At 41.1% G+C, this 12,023-nt stretch overlaps 1 protein-coding gene across 1 annotated transcript; it reads right to left on the bottom strand.

The window, feature by feature from the left end:
- Window positions 1–9,794: 9,794 nt before the first annotated feature.
- On the bottom strand, window positions 9,795–10,742 carry LOC128581008 (olfactory receptor 10H2-like). The gene has a single exon (XM_053583471.1). The coding sequence runs from the start codon at window positions 10,740–10,742 to the stop codon at window positions 9,795–9,797; it is 948 nt and encodes a 315-aa protein (XP_053439446.1).
- Between the last annotated feature and the right edge of the window lie 1,281 nt (window positions 10,743–12,023).

The raw sequence follows: 12,023 nt of genomic DNA, 5'->3' as shown, positions 1-12,023 counted from the left end.
GAGAGTGATAAAATGAGACTCTGTCTCCAAAAAAAAAAAAAAAGACCCCAAAGCAAAATCAAGTTTACATAATCGATTTACCTATAAGCATTGAGGTATTATAATCTTGGGTTTAGTTACAGACTTAGAGCCATCTGCTCTATAACACATAAGCATGGTTAACCATGTAAGCTAAGGAATTTAGAGACTTTTGTTGTACAATATTTTTTTGCAGTCACTTTAGTAACTTGTTCTAAAGTGGTTGAAAATTTTCTTATTATGTATCTATTTGCATAAAACCCATAATTGGGGGCTATAGAATTTCTGTCACCAGGTATCTCAATATCCTTTGTGTAATGTTTTTGAAGTTTGTGGGAGGCAGGAAATTCTTTGTGATTCAGATGGACGTCTGGTCCACGTGACCCCAAAAGGCAAAATCCCTCATTTTGCCAACTGTTTAGACATCTCTGTGTCTGTTGTTGATCTGGAGGGTCTGAATTAATACTATCCCTCAATATTGGCCCTTAAAATGTCACGGGCCCCCCTCTTCTGTGACAGTCCCTGGGCCTAGAGGGAAGATGCTTGTAGTTTTAGCAATGGAGTACAAGCTGGGGTCAGTGAGTAGTGAACAGTTTTTAAATTCCAGAGGTATCAGGTAAAGGTTTTTATTTACATAATAGTTGTCTTCACTCTGGAAAACAAAGCCCAAAGAAATTAGTAATGTATTAAATTAAAAGTCATAAAAAATATTTTAGTTCTTTCCATGACTTTTTTTTAAAGAAAGCAAATCTTGGAACATAGTTGATTATAAACTGTTGTTTGAGAAGAATCAAAGTAAAATAATAATTGTCTGTGGGTGATACAGGTCTTAGAATAGCCATGGTTAAAGAGGGAAAGGAGATAAGGTTATTTTTGTGACGTATGACAATTTATCATTATAATTATAATTATTGTTGACAACATATACCAAGACAATTATTGTTGACAACATATACCAAGACATACCAGAATTTTAGGAATCTCAAGACAATTTTGGAATAGATATTCTTAATACCACATACACTTATACAAACATAACTCAAAGAAAGTTAAACAGCATTTCGTAGCTGACATTGCTTCCCATATGGTTTTAACATACCAAATAAACTTAATATATCTTTGTTGGAGTTTCATATTAAAAAGCTAATTTGAGGGGCGGCGCCTGTGGCTCAGCCGGTAAGGCGCCGGCCCCATATGCCAAGGGTGGCGGGTTTGAACCCGGCCCTGGCCAAACTGCAACCAAAAAATAGCCGGGCGTTGTGGCGGGCGCCTGTAGTCCCAGCTGCTCGGGAGGCTGAGGCAAGAGAATCGCTTAAGCCCAGGAGTTGGAGGTTGCTGTGAGCTGTGTGAAGCCACGGCACTCTACCGAGGGCCATAAAGTGAGACTCTGTCTCTACCAAAAAAAAAAAAAAAAGCTAATTTGAGGTCAAAAAGACCAAATTTTGATTTTGGAAATTTTGTCAAATATTTAAGGTTTAAAACATGTGTTCAAAATAGAATCACAATTCACCTCAGAATAATAGTCATATATTTAACCAAGAGTGATAGTCATTAAAAGACTTTAAATGCAATACAGGAAGTTACCTGGGTGTAAAATCATCAACCCTTTTATAGTTTAGTTTTTGCAGTTAATAAAAAATCTCATAAAGATTTTTATCTTTAAATAAAATCTCATTAATCTCAAAAATCTTATAAAATCTCATAAATCTGTTTACCCAAAAAATAAAGAAAAACCTATAATGAGATTGCTTTTTCTTCGTGGTATTTTATGAGAAGCCCATTTAGACAACTTTGGAGTTAGACCTGATGAAAGGTGTACTTAAATGACACAAGGTCGTCCTGAATTAATTCAAGGGTACTGGAATTAATCAGACTGTGTCCAGGGTCCTGAGTATACTGTGTGTTACAGAGAAACGTGAATAAGAAAAGCTCGCACCTTGAGAAGGGGAACACGTCACTCTCAGCAGCAGCATCAGAAGTTTTCTGAGCATGTTAAATAATTCAGACATTGCAAGGAAAGTCAAGAGGACAGAATTAAGTTATATTGGAGGAAAATATTGCTCTTCTAAACCTTTAAGATAAAACATTTTAGCATCTGCTCATAACAACAGACTTAGAATCAGAAGGGGAAACAAAAATTACAGAAGCTGAGGAAAAGTTAAAGGTGGGATTTACCATCTCAACATTTTCAAAGCTCAAATCACTTAGACATACAAGCTTAAGTTTCGAGATATAAGTCTGAAAAGTTTTTAATTAAATAAAGGTAACAGGTTATGGAATTAAAATTAATACATCATGTAATTTCGTAAGAGCAAATTAATATTTTAAGAAAACTTTGTTGTTTTAATCAAAAATTTCCTTTTTTTTCTTTTTGTTTTATTTCCGGTCCATTAATCTTGGGAGGGTTGGATTTTCTTTGTAATTATAGCCAACTTGATCATATACAAAGTTCCTTCATAAATTCCCTTCTATGAATATCCTGACTTGTATAGACCATTTATAAGATGCTTAAGCTTTCTGTTTTGCCCTAAATTTTCTTAAGTAACAAGCTAATAATATTTTATTTTATGGCAAAAATTCACCATGCAAAGTACTTTTTCATACGATATTATTTTCTTTTCTGTTTAACCTTTTTTAACCAAAATACATTTTTATAATCATGGTTTTCTTTACCTCTTTCTCTCTTTCCTACTTATTGGTTATTGTTTTCTTTTCTTCTTTCTTTCTTTCTTTTTTTTTTTTGGTAATCTCCTTTTTGGTGAAATGTATTATAGGGAGAGGAAGGTCAGAGAGACCTTAAGTCTTCTTCAGTCAGCTCAGTGTGTCAAAATGCCACATTTGGGGGTAAAATATTTCTAATTTTCTTTCTTGCTACATATCAGTGTCTTATAGATGAGAACCATTTTATACACAAGGTGAGTGTCCTTTATTTAATTTAAGAAACCTTTAAGATTATTCTGAGTCAATTATGTGTGACTACTGGCGAAGAGAGCCAAGCCCAAGAAGCCTCAAGCAGGTGGTCCTGCCGTGGTTGGGTTACAGTTTGACTTCATACATTTTAGAGAGACAGGAATTACACATAAAATCATAAATCAATACATAGAAGGTGTACATTGGTTTGACTCAAAAAAGAAAGGTATGTTGAAGCAAGAGCTTACATGTTAAGGATTCTTTGATGTGTAATTGGTTAAAGAAATCAAGATTTGTCTAAGGGTTTGGAGTATTTCGAGCTGAGAAAAGGAAGCTTATTTCTTAATCAAAGATAAGCCAGGAGCTATATACTGAGACTCAAATGACCTGTTATATAAACTGATGACCAGAAGATGTGGTCTGTACCTTTGTCTCACATGGCCTTAAGCCTATTAATGATTTATTATCTCACTGTTACAAAAGGTAACTGCGGAAGGGAGGAGAGAGTATAAGTTGGTATGTCTGACCTCCCTTCTCACTGGCTGCAACTCAGCTTTGAACAGTTGCATACCAATAGGGGGGGTCAGAAAAGCCCCACCCATGGTTTTTCCCCCACATATTTTTTTCTGCTGGACAAGGGAATCTACAAAAAGAAAACCTGGGTAGAGTCAGTCCCTTATCCTCCATTGGTAGCAACAATAGGTTTTTCCTGGTTCCTTTGGCCAAGAGCAGGTCCATTCTGTCAACTCCGGGGCTTAAGATTTTACTTTAGTGCACAAAGTAACTGTGAAGAAAATAAACAAAATTAAAAAATACCAAGACCGTCCAAACTAGTTTTGCAAAAGAGAAAGTCAAATCTGGAGATTGAGTCATGTGACAACTGCTGTCCCTTTTCCAAATACATGACTGTTGCTTCCAAACTTGATGTTCAGTTATTTTACATTAGCCAGACACCCCCCCACACCCCCCAAAAAAAGAAAACCTCACTAGGCCTCATTTTGTCTCTGGATGACAGTCCTCCTAAACTGTTTAAAAGTAACTTCTTCACTTAGCCTCTAAACCTTTCAAGACATATGTCCTCCCATAAACAAAGACATGTCAATTGTAACCTTAGCTCTGCAACCTAAATCTAATCCCTTGTTTATGAGAACTAAAATATGTTAAATTTTACATTGCCAATATTGATTACAAGCTTCCTTTACCAGGTGCAGAACAAAGACAGACTAAGATGAACCATTCCTCCACCAGGCTCTGAGACTTCCTTTCCTTTCCTAATCAGCCTTTCCTTTGCTCCTTCTTCAAATGTTTACCTTATCTTACGTATAGCACAGTTTCATTGTGCACTAATTAAAATCAGAAAAGTGTAACTGTTTACCTTTCTGCCTACCCCATTTCCTTCAGTAAAATACCTGATTGTATATCCTTCCCATTAAAGAAATATATAAATAATGAGCCTCCTGAAACTTCTCTCAGAGCACAGGCCACGGACAATTGACACTGTGATTCTTGTCTTCCCTGGCTGCAACTTCAAACTCTCCAGCTTAATAAACCTCAGTTAATTGAGGTTCCTCCAAAACTAAACACCACTTCGAGCACACCTACTCTAGCATCACTGGTCTCCCAAATACAGAAGAAATCTCTAAGCAAATCTTAAAAAAAAAAAAAAATGTGGCCTGGACATTGGATCCTCTGGAAATCCTGGAGTCCCCAGAATGAAGGCCTTAGGTAAGGACTCATGTGAGTGATTTATTAGCATGCATTCCTAGGAAAACAACTGTTGGAGAGTGTTGGAGTGGACCAGGAAAGAAAGGAAATCAAGAAAGGGACTATACTGAGTACATTCCCATAGATCAATATTCCTCAAACTTGTTGGCACCAGGAACTGGGACTGGTTTCATGGAAGACAATTTTTCCATAGACTGGGGGTTGAGGTGGAGGTGGGGGTCATGGTTTGGGGATGGTTCAAGCACATTACATTTACTGTGCACTTTATTTCTATTATTATTACACTATAATATATAATGAAATAATTATACAACTCACCATAATGCAGCCTCTGTGTTAATGACAATCTGTATTTGCAGCTGTTCCCAAGTACTACCATCACCACCCCAGTAGCTCCACCTCAGATCATTGGGCATTAGATTCTCATAGGGAGTGCACACCCTATACTCACTTGTACAGTTTACAGTAGGGTTCAGCTCCCCTTAGAGTCTAAATGCCCCTGATGTAACAGGAGGCAGAGCTGCTGCTCTGATGCAAGCAATGGAGTGTGGCTCTAAACACAACTGAAGCTTCACTGGTCCCTGCCACTCACCTCCTGCTGTGGGACCAGTACCTAACAGGCCACAGACTGGTACCACAATAGGCATACAGAGTAATTTGACCTGAGCCCCCAGGGGAGTTCTGAAAAACTATAAGTCATACTTTCAGAATTGTTCTCAATCAGAAACAAAAGAGCAGGAAAATTTATCCTCTGAAGCCCACCAGTCATTGAATAAAGACTGCTCCAAAAAATAATGCAAACTTTCAGGCACCTGTGGCCCTCAGGGGCCAACCAAAGTGGATTCTGTGAAGTGCCACAGCTGCTGGCTATTGGGGGCACAGAGGCATTCTGACTATACAGTGCCTGTCCCCCACTTCAATTCCTAAAGATCAGCAGGAGCTCTCCAGATACCACTGAATTAAGACACCCTCCCCTACACCTGTCTTAAAAGTGAGCCCTTTTGAGGGCATTCTGCCCTTTACCACCAGAGCAGATGGTGGCTCCAGAACAGACACCTCCCCGGGTGGGTCTCTGCACTCCAGATTCCCAGCTCTGACCTCAAAGCCTTTTCTATCAGCTGAGGACAAAGGAGGCTGGTGACCGACCCTTTGAAAACATCAATGGACCACATCCAAATGCTGCTCACGTGCAACCCTTCTCCCCTTCAGTGGTCTTCATTTGAATATTTGCTACCAGCACCAAGGTTTTCCACCTGTCCCTGTCAAGGTCCAGGGCACATGGAAGACATTCTGCCTGGTTTATGGGTGTAGGCTGAGCTGTGAGAAGGGTGAAAAAGTTCCTAGTCATTGAGACCCACAAACTGGTATTTTGGGATCACTTCTGGGGAGAGGGGCTGTGATACTCAGGAACTGGTTGGTGCAAAGACAGCAATGAAGATTCTCCAGGGAGAACCAGGCACGGTAGGTGGGTGGGGAGATCTGGTCCTGCCTGAGCCATTTCTACCATTTCAGAAGGAAATGAAGAGAAATGGGAGGAACTAGGATTGGAAAGATCTAGGGGCTGAACTGACCCCACAGCGTTGAACCCTGACAACACACTACGCAGGTCCCACCCATGACCTCCCAACCTGATACACATTCTTGAACTCTCTTCTCAAAGTTCATTCCACTTTCTCTTAAATTTGTTGGATCTTGGTCTGGGAGATTCAATCTCTTCAAGAAGGACTAGGGCCTTATAATATCAGCACTCTTTTTATGTTCGTTGTGAAGATCTTCCAGGCTGTCATTTATCTTTGAACCTTTGTAGTGCAAGGTTTCAAGAGGAATAATGGTCAAATTTGTCTTTTCGTCATGCATATGTTATGTCTGGTTCAGTTCTTACAGTCTGCAGTTGCGTTGTTTTTCTCCTCAATTTCCTATCTTTGCTCTGACAGGTATTTTCATCAAAACTCATTGCTGGATTCTTGTTTCATAGAGTGCTTTTGTCTTTATTTTCCTCAGTCCATTGTCTATAATTTTCTTCCATTTCCTAGGATAAATCTTTTCTCAAAACCTTTTCTATGAAAGTTTAAAGGTGCCAGGCATGGTGGCTCACAACTGTAATCTAGCACTCTGGGAGGCCAAGGTTGGTGGATCACTTGAGCTCAGGAGTGAGACCAGCCTGAGCAAGAGTGAGACCCCATCTCTAAAAATAGCTGGGAGGTATGGCCGGCACCTGTAATTCCAGCTTCTCTGGAGGCTGAGGCAAGAGAATCACTTGAGCCTGAGAGTTTGATGTTGCTATGAGCTGTGATGCCACAGCACACTACTGAGGGTGACAAAGTGAGACTCTGTCTCAAAAAAAAGAAAGTTCAAAGGTGTTATTATCCTTTCATGTATAACGTTCGTTTTTTTACTATTTAACCAACTTATATTGGCAAAATTTCCATTTCATTTGGTTTTCTTTTGTTTGCCAGATACTAATCTCAGCATATAATCTCTTTGACAACTCACTCTCTTTCTTTTGATTCTGCATGAATCTTCTATTACAATTGACCTGGAGAACCAGATATTACTCTGCTAATTGATGCCACTTCTTGAGTAAAGTTGGGAGGAATTACGAGTATTGGCTGCTGCACATTGGGAATACCACCAATGTATTTTCTCTTTTCCTTAGATTAACTGCTCACACCAAGCAGCCAGGTCTCCATTTGAGGAATTTTGCTTTCTGCATGGACTATGACTCTTTGCTGTGCCCACCCTGCAGTGGGATCCAACATCAATACATTCACCTCATAAATCCAGTTCTGCAAGTTCGTGACAGGAGCCTATGACCATAGATTTCACAGGAAGATGGGGAGGAAGCCTTGCACTTGATATTATGTGAAAACTCTTTTTTAAAATCTAACACCCATGTTCTTACTACCAGGTTCTTCATCAAGCTCTGAGTCATCATCTTCATTTCCTTCCTCTAAAGAGCTCATCATTACCAATAACAGAGTCATCTCATCTTGTTTCTCTTCTCTTCTCCTCTCTCCCTCCTCATCCATCTCACCATCCTCCCATCCCCACTATTCTAAAGCTCAGCTCACAAAGAAGTTTCTTTCTAGGATTCAATCTCCCTCAACACCAGTGAGGAGTTACAAATAATGAGCCTTTTTTGATGGCACAAAATTTTTTTTCTTTACAGGTTTTTTAGACATAAAGAAATAATCTATGAAAAATACTGAACATAGTATCCTTTTTAACATATAGTAGGTACGATGGCTACTAGTATTTTTTACTATTGCTATACATCAGCATTGGAAGCAACTAAACAGCCAAAAACAAAGGTTTGTTTCAAAATTATATAATCACAGCCACGGGTCACGTTCACAGACAAGAATAGTTTCTAGGAGATGGATACCACACTGAAATCACAAATTAAGATTTGGCCCCTAATCTACACCATATACAAAACACACTCAAAATGGATCAAAGATCTAAAGGAAAGAGCTAAAACTATAAAACTCTTCTTAGATAACAGAGATGCTCATAATCTCAGATCAAGCAATGGTTCTTAGACACAAAAACAAAAGCATGAGTGACAAACGTAAACAATAGATACATTGACGGTGCCACAATTAAAGTCTTTTGTGCCACAAAAAGATGCCAGAAGTAAAGCAAAAGGACAACTCACAAAATGTGGGAACATATTTGAAAGTCACATACCTGATAAGGGAGTTGTAACCAGAAAACATAAAACATTCTTATAAGTCAACAACAAAAAGGCAAACAACCCAGTTAAAAATGGGTGGAGTATCTCAATAAATATTTCTTCAAGAAGATACAGAAGGGACACATTTATAGCCCTGATTCAAGCCACACAGAAAAAACATCTGGACCCTTTAATATTTTGAAATAAAAAAAGAAATGGCGAAGAAGGACATGATGAGATGCTTGACATCATTACTCATCAGGGAAATGCAACCCAAACCACAAGGAGAGACCACTCCATACCCAGTAAGAACACTGTGATCAAAAAGACAGCTCATAACAAGTGTGGGAGGGTGGCGCCTCTGGCTTAGTGGGTAGGGTGCTGACCCCATATACTGAGGGTGGCAGGTTCAAACCCGGCCCTGGCCAAACTGCAACAACAAAAAAATATAGCTGGGCGTTGTGGCAGGTGCCTGTGGTCCCAGCTGCTTGGGAGGCTGAGGCAGGAGAATCGCCTAAGCCCTGGAGTTGGAGGTTGCTGTGAGCTGAGACACCACTCTACCAAGGGTGATAGGGTGAGACTCTGTCTCTACAAATAATAATAATAACAAGTGTGGGAGAGGATGTGGAGGAACTGGAACCCAGTAACAGACCTGGTGGGAATGTGAAGTGGTGCACACACTTTGGGAATTACTGTGGCAGGTTCCAAAAGTTTAAACATAGGGATGCCATTTGACGCAGCAATTGTACTTCTATGCTATACCCAAGCAAAACGAAACACACATTTTAACAAAAACTTGTACATGATCATTCATAGCAGTATTATTCAAAAAAGCAAATGCTAGAAACACTGGACTGTCCATCAGTGATGGATAGATAAATACAATACAGCACATCCATACAATGGAAGATTATTTGGCAATAAAAAGGAATGCGAACTGATACACGCTACAAGCTGGGAGAACCTTAAACACGCTATGCTCAGGGAAAGAATCAAGTTGAAAATTCTTGAGTCCATGTATACTCCTCTGATATGAAATGCCTGGGATAAGCAAGTCTACAATAGATGAACAGAAAGTAAAGCCTGACTGCTTAGTGAGTATATATTTCTTTGGGAGGTGATGAAAATGTTCTAAACTTAATTGTGATGAAGGTTGCATAACTGAACATATGAAATTATTGAAATGTGCACTTTAATCACTAAGTTGTTTGGTAGGTAAATGAAGTCTCAAAAAAGCTGTTATATCTCAATAAAAATAAAACTAAGGTAAGGACACAGATTAAGGGTTGAAGAAGTAAAAAGTTTTTAACTTTTTTTAATTGAGAACCTATTATGTGCTGAGTGTTGTCATGTACACAACTCTGTGCACTGGACTTACAAGAAAGGCATTATTGACCTGGCTTACAGACACTCAATGGTACGGTGTCCCCCTACTACATTCTACAAATACCTCTGCACTGGCTGCTCAGGGGCCTGAGGAATCCAGTTTCCTGAGGAAGGTCTTCTTCAGGGCAATCTTCAGCTCCTTATTTCTGAGGCTGAAGATGATGGGGCTGAGGAAGGGTGTGAGGACTGTGTAGGTGGTGGCCATCAGAGTGTCGCCTTCCTGAGAGTGGGGAACCTTGGGCTTGAGGTAGATGACAGAGGCAAAGCCATAGTGCACAATGACCACAATAAGGTGGGACGCACAGGTGGAGAAGGCCTTGTGTCGACCTTCAGCAGACGGGATCTTCAGAATGGCGGCCACAGTGAAGGCGTAGGAGAGGAGGACGAGGAGAAAGCAGCCCAGCAGAGCCGTGATGCACACCAGGCCCACGCCCAGGGCCACAACTGGTAGATTATGTCCACAGGCCAACTTCAACAGAGGTGGCATGTGACATAAGAAATGCTGGATCTCCTTGGAACCACAGAAAAGCTGGAAAATGGCTGTGGTCACTACCAGCCCTACTGCTGAGCCACCTGCCCAGGACCAGCCCACCAGACAGGCACAGCCCCAGGAGCTCGTGAGCACGTTGTAGCGCAGCGGGTGGCAGATGGCCACGTAGAGGTCGTAGCCCATGAGGGTGAGCAGGAAGGAGTGAGTGAAGCCGAACGTGAAGGAGAAGAACATTTGGCTGGCGCAGGCCAGGAGGCCGATGGAGCGGCGGGCGGAGAGCAGGTCGGCCAGCATGCGCGGGATGATGGCCACGGTGTAGAGGACCTCGGAGACCGAGAGGGCGCACAGGAGGAGGTACATGGGCGTGTGCAGGCTGCGCTCGCTCCTGATGGTGGCCGTGATGAGCAGGTTGCCCAGCAGCGTGAACAGGTACATCAGCAGGAACAGGAGGAAGAAGACCGGCAGCAGCTGGGGGGAGAAGGCGGAGAAGCCAAGGAGGATGAATTCGGACGTGGAGGTGCGGTTGAGCCCCAGCATGGCGGCCACACCTAATGGGGAGACGGGAAGAAGATCAGCAGTTAGAGCACAGTTGTTAGCGAGTCCTACCTGGGAGCACCCCTGGGAGCCTCCCTCACCTGCCCAAGCCATGGTAAATCCATCTGCAAAAAGGCCTTAATAGCATTTTGAAATTTAAATAAGGCCATGCATCTTAGATGCTTCACACAGCTCCTGGCACATAGTGGGAATTCAATAAATAATTAAGTTCTGGGTGGTGCCTGTGGCTCGAAGGAATAGGGCACCAGCCCCAGGGAGGGGAGGTGGCAGGTTCAAACCCGGCCCCGGCCAAAAACTGCAAAAAATATATATATCATAAAATAACAATAATAATAATAATTAAGTGCTGAGTATAATCGTAATTATTATACTATTGTTATTTTTCATTTTTTTCTAGTTTTTTAGCTTTTTTCTCTCTCTTTTTTAAATTAAAACATAATTGCACACATTAATGCATTTATGGGGTACAATGTGCTCATTTTATATATAATTTAGAATGCTTACATCAAACCGGTTAACATAGCCTTCACTTCCCTGAATTGTTATGTTAAGACATTTATACTCAACTCTTAATAGATCTGTCATGCACCCTAGACTAGCTCTGTTCACCACAGCCCCCACCATGTTTTTCTGCCTTTGTTTATGCTGGGCTTTCTATGCTTTTCCCATCATGTGGATCCACATTATGCATGAGTTTTAAGCAACTCCACAATTGCTACCTTCAGCTGGAAGTTACCTCTTCCCAGAGGCATGGAAAGGACATAGGTTCTGTTTAACTTTCAGCACCACTGCTTACTAGCTGTGAGGCCCAGGGCAGGTTGCTTCCCATCTCTGAGTCTCATTGCTCACCTGGAAAATGGAGTAATAATTTTTATATCACTATGTTGCTTAAATGATGTGATGCACATTAAGTACTTAAATACTTTTGTTGTTGTTTGGTCTAACTCCTATGAGCTCCTCAGAAGGCTGAAGTACTAATTGGCATCACCACAGAGTCACATCTCTGACCCCAGCCAGGCTGTCTGTCTCTGGTCACTGGTGAATGCTCTTCTCTGAATCAGGCTGTCTGTCTCTGGTCACTGGTGAATGCTCTTCTCTGAATCTCCTTCCTTCTCCTTGACCTCTACCCTGATCCTCTGATCCCCAACCTCCTGATGAGTGCAGAAACCATAGCTCTGAGCTATGGCTTCTCTCAGCTCCTTCCCTGAGCAGCCACAGAGTCAGATCTGCCCAAGTTCTCAGCGAGGGTGGCTACCCTCCCTG

This window comes from Nycticebus coucang, chromosome 3 (genome assembly GCF_027406575.1).
Source record: "Nycticebus coucang isolate mNycCou1 chromosome 3, mNycCou1.pri, whole genome shotgun sequence".
NCBI lineage: Eukaryota > Metazoa > Chordata > Mammalia > Primates > Lorisidae > Nycticebus > Nycticebus coucang.
The sequence above is the reverse complement of the archived record's forward strand: the minus strand, read 5'-3'. Positions and strand labels throughout refer to the sequence as shown.

Coding starts and splice junctions, on each gene's coding strand:
- LOC128581008 (XM_053583471.1), bottom strand. CDS start 10,742: ATGCTGGGGCTCAACCGCACCTCCACGTCCGAATTCATCCTCCTTGGC.